Source organism: Dermacentor albipictus, chromosome 3 (assembly GCF_038994185.2).
Source record: "Dermacentor albipictus isolate Rhodes 1998 colony chromosome 3, USDA_Dalb.pri_finalv2, whole genome shotgun sequence".
NCBI classification, from domain to species: Eukaryota; Metazoa; Arthropoda; class Arachnida; order Ixodida; family Ixodidae; genus Dermacentor; species Dermacentor albipictus.
In genome coordinates this window covers 125,048,349-125,066,247 of record NC_091823.1, presented here as the reverse complement: position 1 = coordinate 125,066,247, position 17,899 = coordinate 125,048,349, and the positions used below count along the sequence as shown (strand labels likewise).

General features: G+C 44.5%; 1 protein-coding gene across 1 annotated transcript in view; it reads right to left on the bottom strand.

Moving 5' to 3' along the window:
• The window catches only part of LOC135909443 (MAM and LDL-receptor class A domain-containing protein 1-like), a 240,271-nt gene that overhangs the window by 190,604 nt on the left and 31,768 nt on the right, over window positions 1-17,899 (bottom strand). The window contains exons 7-8 of the mRNA XM_065441401.2: window positions 15,406-15,506; window positions 8,577-8,670 (exon numbers count right to left, since the gene is read on the bottom strand). Of these exons, the coding sequence (XP_065297473.2) occupies window positions 8,577-8,670; window positions 15,406-15,506 (195 nt within the window). The remainder of the gene's footprint in view (window positions 1-8,576; window positions 8,671-15,405; window positions 15,507-17,899) is intronic.

Below are 17,899 nucleotides of genomic sequence, written 5' to 3'. Positions count from 1 at the left end.
GACAGGCCGCCATTGGAATATGAACCTGGCAACGTTTAACGCTAGAACGTTATCTAGTGAGGCGAGTCTAGCAGTGCTATTGGAGGAATTAGAGGGCACTAAATGGGATATAATAGGGCTCAGCGAAGTTAGGAGGCCAAAAGAAGCATATACAGTGCTAAAAAGCGGGCACGTCCTGTGCTACCGGGGCTTAGCAGAGAGAAGGGAACTAGGCGTCGGATTCCTGATTAATAAGAATATAGCTGGTAACATACAGGAATTCTATAGCATTAACGAGAGGGTGGCAGGTCTTGTTGTGAAACTTAATAAGAGGTACAAAATGAAGAGTGTACAGGTCTGCGCCCCTACATCCAGTCATGATGACCAGGAAGTCGAAAGCTTCTATGAAGACGTGGAATCGGCGATGGGTAGAGTGAAAACTAAATACACTATACTAATGGGTGACTTTAATGCCAAGGTAGGCAAAAAGCAGGCTGGAGACAAGGCAGTGGGGGAATATGGCATAGGCACTAGGAATATCAGGGGGGAGTTATTGGTAGAGTTTGCGGAAAAGAATAATATGAGGATAATGAATACCTTCTTCCGCAAACGGGATAGACGAAAGTGGACGTGGAGGGGCCCGAACGGCGAGACTAGAAATGAAATAGACTTCATACTCTGCGCTAACCCTGGCATCATAAAAGATGTGGACGTGCTCGGCAAGGTGCGCTGCAGTGACCACAGGATGGTAAGAACTCGAATTAGCCTAGACCTGAGAAGGGAACGGAAGAAACTGGTACATAAGAAGCCGATCAATGAGTTAGCGGTAAGAGGGAAAATAGAGCAATTCCAGATCAAGCTACAGAACAGGTATTCGGCTTTAACTCAGGAAGAGGACCTTAGTGTTGAAGCAATGAACGACAATCTTGTGGACATCATTAAGGAGTGTGCAATGGAAGTCGGTGGTAACTCCGTTAGGCAGGATACCAGTAAACTATCGCAGGAGACGAAAGATCTGATCAAGAAACGCCAATGTATGAAAGCCTCTAACCCTACAGCTAGAATAGAACTGGCAGAACTTTCGAAGTTAATCAACAAGCGTAAGACAGCCGACATAAGAAAGTATAATATGGATAGAATTGAACATGCTCTCAGGAACGAAGGAAGCCTAAAAACAGTGAAGAAGAAACTGGGAATCGGCAAGAATCAGATGTATGCGTTAAGAGACAAAGCCGGCAATATCATTACTAATATGGATGAGATAGGACAAGTGGCTGAGGAGTTCTATAGAGATTTGTACAGTACCAGTGCCACCCACGACGATAATGGAAGAGAAAATAGTATAGAGGAATTCGAAATCCCACAGGTAACGCCGGAAGAAGTAAAGAAAGCCTTGGGAGATATGCAAAGGGGGAAGGCAGCTGGGGAGGATCAGGTAACAGCAGATTTGTTGAAGGATGGTGGGCAGATTGTTCTAGAGAAACTGGCCACCCTGTATACGCAACGCCTCATAACGTCGAGCGTACCGGAATCTTGGAAAAACGCTAACATAATCCTAATCCATAAGAAAGGAGACGCCAAAGACTTGAAAAATTATAGACCAATCAGCCTGCTGTCCGTTGCCTACAAACTATTTACTAAGGTAATCGCAAATAGAATCAGGAACAGCTTAGACTTCTGTCAAGCAAAGGACCAGGCAGGATTCCGTAAAGGCTACTCAACAATAGATCATATTCACACTATCAATCAGGTGATAGAGAAATGTGCAGAATATAACCAACCCTTATATATAGCTTTCATTGATTACGAGAAAGCATTTGATTCTGTCGAAACCTCAGCAGTCATGGAGGCATTACGGAATCAGGGTGTAGACGAGCCATATGTAAAAGTACTGGAAGATATGTATAGCGGCTCCACAGCCACTATAGTCCTCCATAAAGAAAGCAACAAAATCCCAATAAAGAAAGGCGTCAGGCAGGGAGATACGATCTCTCCAATGCTATTCACAGCGTGTTTACAGGAGGTATTCAGAGACCTGGATTGGGAAGAAATGGGGATAAAAGTTAATGGAGAATACCTTAGTAACTTGTGATTCGCTGATGATATTGCCTTGCTTAGTAACTCAGGGGACCAACTGCAATGCATGCTCACTGACCTGGAGAGGCAAAGCAGAAGAGTGGGTCTAAAAATTAATCTGGAGAAAACTAAAGTAATGTTTAACAGTCTCGGAAGAGAACAGCAGTTTATAATAGGCAGCGAGGCACTGAAAGTCGTAAAGGAATACATCTACTTAGGGCAGATAGTGACTGCGGATCCGGATCATGAGACAGAAATAATCAGAAGAATAAGAATGGGCTGGGGTGCGTTTGGCAGGCATTCTCAGATCATGAACAGCAGGTTGCCATTATCCCTCAAGAGAAAAGTGTATAATAGCTGTGTCTTACCAGTACTCACCAGGGGCGTAGCCAGGGGGGGGGGGGGCTTATGGGGCTTCAGCCCCCCCCGAAATTTTTTCGTGCTGTCCATGCACCGCCGACCAAAGCGACCCCCGGCGCAGGAAATCACTGGATTTTGTCTAGAATGTCTTTTTGATGATCGAAAAGACATTTAACCGCGAAGATTGCAAACTCGGGCTGGATTTCGTGGCAACGCCCTTACACCGGGAGTCACATAACGCCAAGCAGTCCCATCCGAGCACAAAGTTTCAAGGGCGCTTTGATGGTGAGCGGGCTCGCCGCGGCATCTCACTGAGGCCACGGAATCTATGGAGCGCATGGATATCAATTGCGAAACTTTATGGGTATAAATCTCATAAGCTCTTGATGTGAAAGGTGCATTAACATTTCCAAAGTTGTGCTTTAGATTTTCAATTGCGGAACTTTGTGGGTTTAGTGTTGTTATAAACATTTGACGCCAAAGGTCTATTGACTTTTCTAAAGTCTTACATCGGAACATACAACGAGACAAGCCAAATCAACACACTAGCAGACGAGTTGACAAAGCAGGCAGCGAGGTGCAATGAGACGAAGCGTTGGGGTGGTTCATTTGTGCCGTCATGTCACATAAAAAAAAATATCAGCATTTTTTTTTTACTTACGCCAGAACATCCATGTCAAGACACTAAAGCCAGCCAAAGTAAATACGTTCTTATTTATTTTTTCTGCTTTGACCTTTATTCGCGAGGACACATTGAGCCTCGTCAATTTGTTTTTGTTGTTGTTCTCGCTGCCCTACCCGCGGGATGCCAGAGCCAACCAGGGCGCATACGATTTTCTCGTATGGCCCCGACTTCGGTGCGCGTTCGGTTTGCTCTGGCCAAGTGGATTTTCATCGGACAGAGTTTTGGACGCTTTCTGGCTAGCAGACGAGAAGAAAAACAATGGTCGCTCGCCGCCATCACTTTGGGGACTCGAAGGATTGCACCGCATTCCTTGAGCGGAACCTTTCCGGAAAGTCGTCTTTCGCCGCTGTAGGATACTGAGCAGTATGCGTATGGTTCTCAGTGGACCAAGCGTCTCATGTTTTCTTCGGTATTCCTTCCGTAGCCCCATTAGGTGCCCGAAGTAGGCATTAGATTCTGGCCAAGATACTTTCCTATGCGTTTTTTTTTTCGTTTCGGTGCCTCCGCCTCACAGGAAAAAAATACATTGTTGCGGCGCAGCGAATTGTCGTATGATGAAAGTTCGATTTTGATACTTCCCTTGCGGAAAGTAATGGGCGACGGGACGCTTCAGTTGCCGGATACGTTTATTATATTATTGCGAAAGCAATTATATGGACACTCCAGGCGCATTCGCCATCGCCCTCATGTTTCGTATAAAGTCCAAGGGTGATAACATCGTGACCACGCGCTGCATGCTGTATGTGCGAGTAAAAGCGTAGGAGGGGAGGTGGAATGGGTGAGCCGACGATGGTGGCTCAGTCTTGTGTGCGCAAAGGAGAAAAGCGGGGAGCAAGCGCACCGCCTTCCGTCGCGCGCAATACATCGGGGGAGTGGATGGAATGGGGGCGGAATCTAGGATTCTGTGAATCTATGATTGTGCAACATGTTTATTTGCCTTGTTTGACGCATTATATACAGTTACTTCTTTATTACAGTATTATATACGCATTGTACAGTTATTACAGTTATACAGTTATTAGACGCATTATATACAGTTAACTTATACAGTTACATACATAAACTCATCGGAGACTTATACGTATACTTAAATATCTTGTTGCGAGGTTTTGTGTATGCATGCAGTGAACTTTGTTTCCAGTGACACTTTTTTTGTCCTTTATCAAGCCGTATTTTCGCATTTGCATATCCCATTGTATCTTTGCATTTCTTATGAACGAGGGCGAGTCAAATGAAAGTGAGCCTACCCTAACCGCGCAATAATGGTTCGGTTCATTATCTGCGCGGCATGCGCGTAGGAGAACGGCATGTCTCATTTACAAAAGTGACACGCAGGTGTGAAGATAAATGTTCTTTAATGCTCTCATACACTGGGTTGAATATGGTTGCGTCACATACTGGACACTTCAAAAGTTGAACAACTCGGTGTCGCGAAGTTTTTGACAGCTGAAAGTGTTTCCAAAACAGAAATTAATCACCATATGACTGCCGTGTACGTTGAACACTGCGTTTCATTGACCACTGTGAAGCGTTGGAGCAAACGGTTCAAAGGACGTTGCAAAGAAATTCGAAGACCGGGCTAAAAACATCGTGCAATCACCCCCCACACAATTTCAAAGGTTCCTGAGCTGCTGAAACAAGAACGGAGGATAAGCATCGATGAACTGGCAGACCGTCTGAACATCAGTTACGGTTCGGTTCACGCCATAATTCATGAGCTTCTCGGTTATCGGCTCTTTGGTGCGCAATGGATCCCCAATATTTTTATCCATCGCGAGAAGACGGAGAAGTTTCGCGCTGCCTTGACTCATCTGATCGGGTATCACAATGAGCATGACGACTTCTTGTTTGCAACTGTGATCGGGGACGAACCTTGGTGCCACTACTACGAGCCTGAAACACGACGGCAAAGCTTACAGCGGAAACATTCGAATTTACCACGTCCAAAGAACGTAAAGGCCATCATTTCCGCTGGAAAGGTGTTGTTGACTTTTTTTTCGATCGACAGGGTCCATTACTGATAGAATTTGCTAAATCTTGAGAGCCTATCAATTGTTTCTGATATTGTGAAACGCCAGAACGGCAGCGTGTCGCAATCAAGAACGAACGACGTGGAAAATTGACGAATGGGGTCATCTTGTTCCACGACAATGCCTGTCCCCACGTCGCTTATGTGGTTAATACAAAACTGGCAAAGTTCAAGTGGGAAACGCTGCAACATCCGCCATACAGCTCAGACCTGTTACCTTGCGACTTCTGCATTTTGGGGCAACCGAAAAAACAGCTCAGGGGAACCAGGTACAGACTTTTTGAAGCAGCAACCCAAGGAGTTTTATAAGACGGGAATCACGCAACTCGTTAGTCAATAGGACAGATGTCTAAATTCTCATGAAGACTACTTTTAAATAAAGTACCCCGTTGTTGGCTCATTCATTTGACTTGCGCTCATATATCTTGCAGAACTCCTGCTTTTTATACGTGCTCTCTGTCGCGACTATAACTTCGGTGCAATTACTCACGATACACGACAAGGGACAGCTACTCCTGCGTAATACATTGGAACAAACGACAGCGTCATTGAGATTTTTCACTGGCCATTGCATATATACAAGAATGTAAGCACGGTTCTTGAATGACAAAGTTTCATTAAGATATTTGTCCTCAACTTGTTCAGTTCATTGCCGTTTAATTATTCATATCAGCGGCATGCACTGCTCTCCTGGTTTCGAACTGATATAGTTCTAAAGTTCGTGTGATATTTTCTTTACTTAATAAATAGACAAAAAACATGGAAGCGTTGAGGTCAGTTATGTTGGGCACAATTTCTGGCACATACGAGTATAAAATTTATGAAAAAAATACATATTTTACTTGTATTTACAGAGCGTAGCTTTCAAGAATTCGTTTGCAGCATCTTTGGCAATGACAATGCAGTTATTATTCATGTATTTGATCCCTCGATAAATTGTTTAAGAGGAAGCTTTAGCTCGGGCCCAATCCGACGCGGCCTATTCAAATACTTGTAAAACGCAGAAACGCTTTTCTGAGATCTAATAGCTATGCATGAAGAACAGATATTGTGGTTCTGTAAACGGCATTTATTATAAGAGTCAAAGCGGACAAGTTTGCTGTGTCAATTTGTATCTTACGTGAATTGGTTACGTTGTGTACAAGCGTTCTGCAAAAGCCGTATTTCTACAATACTAAATTTTTTTGAGATTCATGTGTAACATATCTATTTTGTCCGCTGTAGATGTACTATTAGATGCAATTCGCAGAATTGTGATATCATTTTTCATTGTTGAGTCACGGAGTGTTAAACTTGATAGTTTCGTTCCCTGAAAATGTTCAATTTTGGCCAATTTTTAATAAATAATTGACCTCCTAAATGAAAAATTCGAAGCCAGTAGTCACTAGAATTAAACTTTTTCTTTTAAATGCCAAACCTCCTCACATTTGGTGAAGTGGTTGCAGGGAAAAGCGAATTCCCCTTCTACATGTACTTAAATAGGAGCACCCGAGCTAAAGCTTCCTCTTAAGGAGAACGCTGAGCTGCAACGTGCAGCTATATATATATATATATATATATATATATATATATATATATATATATATATATATATATATATATATATATATATATATATATATATATATGTTGGGCCAGTGGCGTAGCCCCCCCCGAAAAAAATTTCTGGCTACGCCACTGGTACTCACCTACGGGGCAGAAACCTGGAGGCTTACGCAAAGGGTTCTACTCAAATTGAGAACGACGGAACGAGCTATGGAAAGAAGAATGATAGGTGTAACGTTAAGGGATAAGAAAAGAGCAGATTGGGTGAGGGAACAAACGCGAGTTAATGACATCTTAGTTGAAATCAAGAAAAAGAAATGGGCATGGGCAGGACATGTAATGAGGAGGGAAGATAACCGATGGTCATTAAGGGTTACGGACTGGATTCCAAGGGAAGGGAAGCGTAGCAGGGGACGGCAGAAAGTTAGGTGGGCGGATGAGATTAAGAAGTTTGCAGGGACGACATGGCCACAATTAGTACATGACCGGGGTTGTTGGAGAAATATGGGGGAGGCCTTTGCCCTGCAGTGGGCGTAACCAGGCTGATGATGATGATGAAGTACTGCTAGTGAGGAGACGACAGTCAATAGTGCCGCGACAATGAAATCAGTTCTCTTTGAATGAGACAAAAAGTAAGATGAAATATGCTCCAAGGAACATTGGGGCTCCTTGGTACAAAATAGCTGGTCAGCAGTTGTCATTCCGAGGTTAACAATCACACTTCTTTTTTCCCCGTGAGCGTAGTATGATGAAGCCGAATTTCTTGGGTATTTTGTTCTAAATGTTCTTTTTTTACTACTTTCGAAATCTGATTTTCCTGCTTTTTACATTTATTTTTTACATACCAAACAATAGATCAGATTAGCCATGGCAAAGAGCGCAGCTTTACTTAGCCAGTAAGGGTTACACCTAAACTTGTTTATTTATCATGAATGGTAAAGCGCATAAATGATACAAGGCAGACGCACTGTTGTGGTTACACTGTTTCAATAATGTAATAAGTGGCTAACTCAGGCCGGTTCGTCGATGTCCAAAAAAGAAAGACGACTAACAAAGCAAAGAACGGTATGTGCAGAATGGGACAGATGAAGCGTTGTCGAGTCCATACGTCCTGTTTGCGCAGTTAGTAGTTTTTCTTTTCTTTTTTTAATGCGATAGCATTACATTCCTCATGAAGCGGAAAATTCGGATTTCGTCCGGCGTTAACATTCCATGTTACCAAAACCTACGTTATCAAGTGACGACGTCATGTTCCCGGCACTGGATCTGCTTAGGTTCACACTGGGAAATAGCATGTCGAATAGCCATGGCATCGGACGGACGCCATGGCCCACACGCAAAATATTGACTTTGGCCAATTTGAAAATTGGGTAGGTTCATGTTAAAAGCCGACCAGGCCCACTCCCCAAATTCACTTAGCCACCCCCAAAATTAGGGTGGCCCACTCAAAACTGACTTTGCAAAACTCAAGCACATGACCAAATCAAAATTATTGCGCTGGAGAGTCCTAATGTTTTCTCATTCAGTGCTCGCAAGGGGACTTAAGTGCCTCTCTAACTTTTTTATTGATGCTCTGCATGTATTCGTATAAATGTGAAAGGAGAGCTACGCAAAAGATAACGTCCTTCCAACAATTGAATAAAAGGCTTTGTCTTCACAGGTGCTCTAACTGCACGCTATTTAACTGTCTGCCATAGTGTTCATCATCATAAAACTTAGTTGCTAATTATTGCTAGGTAATGAAATCAGGAAAATGCGAAGCACTCGAGAATTTCCCAGGTCGCCGTTACCAAAGTGCAGCTGTTTGGATTCCCACAGTGGGCTTCGCTTCTTTAAGAGAAACTTTCCTCCTGCTAGCTGAGACACCTTTTATGGATCCCGGCAGTTTGTAGCAGATCTCACCTCTGTTACTATTGCAGCCTCGAACCGAAATAGCATCGATGGCACAGAGGGAGTGGGGGAACTTCTTTCCTGTGATGGTGCAGTTGAACTTGATCTGCGCGTAAAAAAAGATGTGGTAGTGAGTATTCACACACTAGATTTATTCGGTTTTAAGTCATTAGCAGCCATAGTAATCAGTGCAGTGCAACATTTTTTCGTTTGGTTTTCTTCTTGCATGACATGCGTGTTGACCATCAAGCACTTCACATAGGAGCATCGAAAGGAACTAAAGCTCAACTATTAGATGGCGTCACACGTTGTTTACTAAAGCTTGACAAGTTTTGTCTATCAGTGAGTTCCAAGCCTACTTCGCACACGCATAGAGAGATTATGTGCCTAACCACCATGGTACCGTCGACAACATATGGTGCTCTCGGCATCAGGACATTTCTGACTTCAACCGGCAAAATTTCTCATCCTGCTACTATTATTACCTGACACTTCTCGCAATCTTTTGTTTGGAGAATTATAAGCCATTTCACATTTTCTTATGTCCTATACCTTCGAAATACAGACCACGTGCGTACTTTTGCACAATTTGAACGTACTTTTTCTTGAAATTGTGTTTCACTATAACACCGCATACTCTATCTTTCTTTTTCGATTTTACTACATGTGATTTACAACGTTTATTTTCAGTAACTTTCATCATTCATAGTTCATTTGTTCCGACGTTCCCCAGGAATGTAGCACTTATTGTATCTTTAGTGGCGGTGAACTTCGCTGTCGAGATGGAATTTAAATGGGCTAGCAGAAATGAATTCTTCCCAACCTAGAGAGCAGCCTTCTATATACACATATCCACCTTTAAAAAAAATGGAATTACCACCAAACTTTCTGCGAACTTGCGTCGCACCCATGTATGGCAGCGCTATTGAATTTGCACTATTAGAGCGCAGCTCTTAGGCCCCCGTTCCTGTGACGAGCTTCAGCGCTGTCCCTCGTAACCGAGCGAACGAACACAGCGAAAGATTAAACTGAACGCGGAGCGCTGTGGCAGATGACAGTCGGTGATATGAAATAAAGCGCGAGAAGTAAAGCGGAGGAGGTGAGTACGGCGAAAGCGTGAGAAGGCGCAGTGCCGCGCAAGACGGACATTGCAGCGACGATGGCTATGAGATGGTGCCCGAATAGCGCGCGTCGTCTTTATGGAATGAGAGCGCTGCACGATGTCTGTCTGCAGCGGCTGCTGTGAATCGCGCCCACGGGTCACCCACGAGCCGCCTCTCACAATCTCCCGACTAGCGAGGCAGTCGCACCACACCTCGCTCCGTTTGCAACGTGCCGCACGAGACAAATTGTCCGCTCCAGCCAATATAACGTCAAATGAAAACACGTACACATCTGTGCTCAAATTTCGCATTTGGGAGTATCGTAATCCTCGATGATTTTTTTTTTCTGAGTCGTACGGGGGGCACACTTAAAGAATTTTTGCCATAGTCGACAGCAAAAAACTACTCCCTACTGCTGGTTCACTTTCCTTAATACACGGTGTATGGTACCTACTGAATGTTCTATGTAAAATGATGAATATCAGCATGGAAGGTGGTAAGAGATTAAGCAATGTCGTACCTCTTTGTAACACTTTGAATTTTTCTTTGTTCATAATATGCAGAAGAGCCAAATTTTTGCTAGATTACTAGATATTCCTGCTTATGAGTATTTATTGTGATATTACTGTATAACGCTGTTCTTACTATATATCTAATTGTCTTCTATTTATTTGCACTTGTTCCCTACGAATTGTATTTTTAACGCGTTTTTTTGTTTTGTTTGTTTGTTCGCCCTCTACTTGCTGCTCTAATACTCTTATGCACCCACTAATGATAGGAGGTCCCCCTGGCAGCTTCTCACTCTGGGACCTCCTGATGCTGTATATAATAGGTAAGCCCGTTTTTTGTACGTGTCATAACAATAAACAATGTATAAATCCAAATCCAAATCTCCTACTAATTCAGAGAAACGTCAGTGTTTGGTATACTGAATACTGCGCACTTGGTTGTTAGAAGTACTGGTTAGTTAGTGCAGGTGCCGATGCAGTTAAGCATTCGAATACAAATAGTTAACCAATGAAGAGCCGGGCTATGACATGGCTGCTTTCCCTGAGAACCAACTGTAGCCGCATTACTATTCGTAGCCTAATATTATAAGCTGCATGAAAGCTCACATTTCGTTAATGGGCCGAAAGAAAGTGCACTTGTCATGAGACTACAAGTTTTCTCTCGGTTCGAAGTTTTCATGCTAAACAGTTGGCGAAGCATACACAATCAGTATTTCAACATCATCGTGCGGACTGGATGTCGGAACAACTTTATTGGACCTAAATTCTCTCTTAAAAAATCGTAAGTGCGCGATTTTGTTAGCAAAGAGCTCCTAGTGCACCCTTTTAATAATTGGGCGGTGCTAAAAGGACATTTTCTGCGAAACATACACCTTGCAATATTCTGGGTGCTCGAGCATTTGAACATTTGAAGCAAATGAAAAACCCAGAAGTGTATTTCCCGGTGGTTTGCGCCAAGTCATAGCTCGAGCACGTCACATGGTCAAATGGTATGGACGGATGTTAACTTGCTACTTCATGTAGATAGCATCCCTGGGGGTGCAGTGGAAATTCATTGCTTTTTTTTCTATGATTTTCTACTCGCCTTTCAAAGATTATGGCTGGCTCTGTGGAAGTAGTTTCAGCTCAGTGCTGTTGTATAGATCAGCTACCAATCGTCAGAGGATCATCGCGTAGCAGGCAATCATACTTCTAGAGACGCATGTTTTTTCTGGTGTAGCATCGGCGCCGGCACAGCATTATGCACATGAAGCATAACACTGTTTTGTGCAGTATTCGTTGGAATAAACATTCCCAGGTGCACGCTTAGCAATCTACTATACCAATGAGAGCATGGCATTTATAGTGGAAGTGTCTATATAGCCCGAGTCGCCCCGGTCGTAAAGTACAAAGACGCAACTACCTTGTGCTCTTGGCTGCTAATTGCCTCCACATCTAACTTCTAGCTTCGCTTAAATTCTTTCACCTTGGTGCTGATTTATAGACGAACTGAAGAGCTTAATAGCGTGGGGTGAGTCTGTCAGAGCAGCTATAGAGGTGCCATTGAACTCTTAATGTGCTTTATCATTCCCAGTGTTTGTAACTCTTGCGACTGGCTATTTATAGGGTCACAGTTTGATTCCATGTTGGGTAGCTTCTTTTTATTCCGCGCATTTCTTTTAAGAACATTGCGAAAATTGAATTCTGGTGTTGTGCGAGGCGAAACCACGACATGATTATGAGGCACGCAGTAGTGGGGGAACTTCTGGTTATTTTAGACCGACTGGGGTCTTTTAACAGGCACCCAGTGCACAGTACACGGGTGTTTTTGCACATCGCCCGCATCGAAAAGCTGCTACCGCGGCTGGGATTTGATCTCGGGACCTCCAGCTTTGCATCTTAAAAGGCTTAGGCCCGGATTCTGAAACACTCCTTTTCTTACTAAGGATGTCTCACACGCTGTAAGGCGACCTGGCGTCAATTCTGGAACGTACCTTACTAAGGTGCACTAAGTCAGGGCTTCCTTGGTGCTTCCCCGCGCTTAGGGAGCCGGAATGCTACCTTCGTGCTTTCTAACTGTGCTCCTCTCACAGAACACATGCTTCTCCGCACGATTTTGTACGCGGTACGCTCGGCTAGAATAGGTGCCGTGCGCAGCCAAGGCCGCGTAGCCAGGCGCCGTGTATTGACGTCCAGTTTGGTTCCGCGGGTCGCGTTTTGTGCCATATCTTCTTACTTTGATATTGTGAAAAGCGAGTGGCGAGAATGACCGCCGTGCGATATTTATCCGAAGTCGATAGCTTCGAAAGCTATGCACGGTTTCTTCGACGAGCAAATTAACTCCTTTACGGCACTGTGTACAAGGCCTCCTCCTTTGACTACAGCCGGGTGTCTGATTGACAGGCAGAATCCACTGGAATACCACGGCGAAGTGGACTTTCTACCCGGCAAAGTTTTTACAAGCGAGCTGTTACAGCCATACTGGCAGAGCTGCTACTGCATTGTAACACTCACAACAGAGGAGAGCAGCTGCCTGCTCTTTTGAAGGTCCTCATCGCACTGCGTTTTTAGGGAACGGGTGCCATGCAAAGTGTTTTAGGCGACTTTGTGTGTGTATCCCAACCCTCTTTGTGCCGATGTATTTGGGAGGTGACACAGCTGATATGCCTACGTCTGTATTCCAAGTACGTTCGGCTACCAAACGCCAGTGAAGCGAGGGTAGTCATGACTAAAGCCTCTCTATACACGCGCCACCGCCGCCTGGTCGGTGGAAACGTGTATAGAGAGGCTTTAGTCATGACCAGGTTCTATTCAATCGGAGGACTCCCTGGGGCTACTGGGTACATCGAATGTACTCTTATACCCATTAAAAGTCCCGGTGGAGACGACGCAGAAGTCTTCTGAAACAGGAAAGGGGCATTCTCGGCAAATACACACGCACACGAAACAAAACGTACGCAAAAAAAAAAGAAAGCGACACCTGACAAACCGAACTCAGATGCTGCCATAGTTGCAAGGCTGAGTTTTCTTCCTTGCCATATGCATCATTCTTGAACTATTTTTACGTTATTAACCAAAGAATGGAACTTATGCCCCGGCATAGAAGTAGAAATGCAATTTTAACAGTCCCGGCACTTTACCTTGGCAATTCATTACAAATATTTTGCATTTTTTGTAAGTAATCTCGAAACCAGAAGCCTCTAACGTTACACTTCCTTTGGTGAGGCGCTCCTCAGCAGGGAAGGTGAAAGGAAGCTTTTAGAAATCGCGGTGGCCTTCCGAGGGCGCCTAACGTTTAGGTAGCATGGAGGACTCCTTTCGAAAGGTAGGGTATAAGGTTAATAGCATTTCAGAATCCAGCCCTTAGGCACAACGCCACTAGGGTAGCTTATTTCTTTCCCCCTTTACTTTTACTTAATGTCTCGGAACACGCTTGGTGATTACTTCAGCGGACGTCCTAAAGAATAGAGTACTGACAGAATAAAAGACATCATTGGCAAAAATAAAACCTACTGTACATTTCGGCAAAACCCACAATGAGAGAATGTATGTGATTTAAAAGAAAGCATCTGCCTTTGAAGTAGATGTACTATGTACTACTTCGCCTGTAGATCCTTTTCTGTTGGTACAGATTCGGGAGTTATAGACACGACAAAACATTCTCCAGAGTGAGTGCATATATTCTCTAGTTGGTATGAAGCTGGTCGATGAAATGCGACCTCATTTTTTATCGCCGCAGCGCAACACTTTTCGAGAGCTTACGTGCGTTAGCTTCTTCCCAGATAACCTGCGTTACCACTCGTAGAAATCCGCATTGCAGAGTAAAAAGCACTACACGCAAGTGCGCTTCTATGAAGCACTTAACGGGACACTAAATTCAAACATTAAGTCAAGGTGGAATGTTAAAGTGCCATTCCAGAAGCCTTGCAATGCTTGTTTCGTTGCCAAGAAAACACTTTCATTAAACCTAAATTGCGCCTGGAGAGCCAGCATACCCTCAGCGCAAATAAAATCGCCCACCTCCAGCGGCGATTGGTGATGTTACGTACGCCATCACCGCCATAGGTGCGTAAAACGGCGCTCGAAAGGCGCCGCTCCTTTTTCACAGTCAAGTGGAAACGAAACCTTAAGGCCACCCTCGTCGTCGTCAAGGGCAACGTCACGGACTTATATTTTGCTAACTATGGAATAGAATCGGACAAGTAGCATTTCCTTCCATCTATTAATGACCAGCGATGTCTTCATTACGAGTGGATGAGTATTAATGACGGAACTCTAATGAGGAGTGTCTAGGTCATCGCGCTAGTGTTTGAATACGCCTGGGGAGTCTCAAATTGTGTCCGGCATGTACCTCACTTTCTCAAATACTGAAGCTTTAACGATAACATTGACGCCTCAGTCGTTCACGAGCATTATTCTAGCACTTTAGGTTGACTTAATGTTATGAGTTAGTGTTCCTTTATTCTAAAATATGCGGGGTAGTTTTTAGCTACTCCAATTTTTTTAGGATTGTCTGTGGCAGATAGTACTGTTCTAACCCATGATCCAAATTACTCGAAGAAGCGGCCATTGCTTCTCCGAGAAATGAAAATGCATAACTAAATATTTTACACAATTACGCTAATGAACTTCGCAATCAATTATTTACGCCACATATTTCAATCTACGAATTTTAACTAGTGAATGAGCATGTAATATCCACTTGAAACGAATTCTCAGTACTACACTAGTTTCGAGAAGATATTTTTGCTTGAATGCGTACACTAGCACTTAATAAATACCGTAGAACAACACCGCATATTCACGGTTGCAGGCGGATATCTCAAAACCGGTGCCATCCTCAAGATTCGTTTTAAGTCGATATGCCTTGCATGCTCATTAGCTACAATTTGTATATCGTAATATGTGCCGTAAGGAAAATAAATATAAATATAACTAGCGTAAATAGGTTGAAGATTCAAAAAGTTGTTTTCATTTTTTTTAAGTAATGGCCACCTCAACGAGTTTTATAGATCAAGTGTTACCATTGCTATGTCTGGCATAGCATTCCCTTTTTAATTCGGCGCACAGAAGAAATAGAGAACCCTGTACATGTTCATGTTGGGTACTCTAGGCAAGAAGAAATGACCCGCGGAGACGAAAACACTCCATATGCACTGAATCCACTCAATAGTCATGCTTGCGTTCGATACTGAACTTCCACTAAAGCAGATTGACAGTTTTTATGCGTTCTTTGCACCACACGCTTACCTTAAAGGTTTGTTCCTCCTGAAATGTCACGTGTGCTGCGGTCCAAGATCCTCTGCTTAGCTCGCTCGAAGATCTCATCCAGACATTCCGACTACTTGCGCCTGCTCAAAAAAAAAGCGCCATAGAGAATTTCAGTACCGCTAAACATAGATAGGTAGGTGCAACTTCATTGGACAAAAGGTGTCTGTAAAGGGGGGGGGGGAGTAGTATGTCAGGTCGTGTGTGCCGGTCATTTCCGCGGCTCTGTTCAGGGCCCGGAGCTGATCCTCCGGGCTGGTACCAGCGAGGATGTTATTCCCTGTCCCGGATGAGGGAGCCGCGATAAGAGAGAAGAGGAGGGAGTGCTTCCGGCATTCCTAGATAATGCGGTTGAGTGTGGCGATCTCTCCACATAGCTTACAGTAGGGTGCGATTAGTTCGAGGTATAGACCAGAATACGCTAGCCTCGCACCCAGACTAATCGAACGCATACTCTCGCACCCGGATTGCCCGGTCGACCAGCGCCATTTTGTTCTGGGCTGCCAAAGTGTGTTCGCCGGCGATCAGCAGACATGGCTAGCGCTAGCTCTAGGACTCCAAAATGCGGAAATGTGCCCGTTCACGCGGATCCAAAGTACAAGAAGTCAACTGGGCATCGCTGCGTCGTGTTTGGGTGCCAAAATAACCAGCGGAAAAGGAGCAGGTTGCTTAGCGCTGTTGGCGAAGAGCACAATACGCGTAGGGAATCGTGCCGGTGCGGTGTTTTCAGCCTGCACCGATTTCCATCCACAACGAAGAATGACAAGCTGCGCCACCGGTGGATAGCTGCAGTGAATAGGAAGAACTACCAACCCAGTGTAAATGCACGAGTCAGTATTCGATCTGTGTATATTTTGGTGCCACGTTCAACTTTGCGCCCTACGAACGTAATATGTGTAACACGCAGGTTTACTCTGAGCACTTTCTGGACAAGCCCACAGAGCAGAATCCCGCGTCGGTGCTTTGCCTTGGCTATAACAAGAAGGCAAGCCTTTTCGTGTTTTCATTCAGGCAGAGCTCCCGACGGTTAAGCGGAACAGTTGAGTTTGCGGTTAGCGATCCTTGCAGCTGGTGCACGGCATGACCATCAAGCGTGAACGACAAGTTGTAGGCGATAGTATGTTGCCCTGCTGGTGAGCGTTATTGCTAATGAAAGTAAACCGAAGTCTGCTCGTCACGTAGCATGCGTCCACAAAAACGTAAACGACGACTGCTCGTCGCCGAAGGCGTTCTTGCAGCGCGCCTGTCTTTACGAGCTGGTGTTGCAGGTGTCATTCGTAACGAATTCATTTGAGCCTCCTGAGCTCTAAACTGCGTGCGGGTTGTTATGCGGGGATAAGCGCAAAATTTTTCCGTTCATAAGGCGAGGAAAATAAGGTGCTTTATTATTGTTGTATTTTGTAAAAAAATTTTGCTCGTTCGCACCAGTTTTTTTTTACTGTTTTCTTTTCTAAGGGAGCGCGAACAATCCGATATGGCCTCGCACAAGCGAAACAGGTCTGATACCAGGTAGCTGCAGTTGGTGGGGCTAATTTTTTGGAATGCAGGTGCGATTGTTGTCTTGTACCAAAGGCTTCCCTGATGATGCAGCTTTAAGTAGGGTTGGTAATTTTATGTGCCCTGTCATGGTTTGTGCAACTGTACAACACCTGCATCCGTCATGCTCGCCCTGTTATACGGGCTTTGACTGCACATGTAGTTGAACATTATAACTACTGTAGTTCCTCATTTTCCAATGAGTGCAGGTTTAGCATCATATGCTGCTTGTTCGAGTGCTGTAGGCTTGTGTTCCGAATGTTGTACTCTTAAGTGGTTGCACGATACAATTGGCCTGGTGCATTTTCTATTTCATTTTGAGAGGACTTTATATCTTCGCAACATTGATGGCATGGGTAAGAACTACAGCCCTTTTTACTATAACATCTATTTTGTTTTCTATGTGCAGGTGGTGAAGGGCAGGCATCTGCTAATCAGGCAGTCAAACTACCTCGCCAGTTGGTTCCCAAACGCGGCCAACCCAGTAGTGACCATGACAAACAAGACCAAACTGAAAGTGCAGAGGACAATGTTCTGCGTGCTTTAATAATATATGGCACCAACACAGTACTGTAAAATCCTTCATAGGTTACGTGCTTACGTGGTTACCCGATGTATTCGCTTCTGCAGTCTGCACATCACTCCGTGTGGCCATTGCGGACTTGCATGAGGTCTTGAAGTTTGATTGAATCGAGACATCGAAAATGACAGGCTAGAAAAAACACGAAACACGCCTTCCACCCAGCTAGAAAGCCCAAGTTGCGCTTTCGCGCCGGGTCGCATCTCCCGGCGTGGCAGCCCAGGCCTGCGACTTCGCGGCGGTTGGGATAGATGGCGCGACCGGCGCTCGTCAATATGGCGGCGCCCTTTGAATTCACGGTGTTCTGATGTATACGGAAGATGGGATCTGGGGGCAAGCAAAGGAATGGGTCTGGAGTCA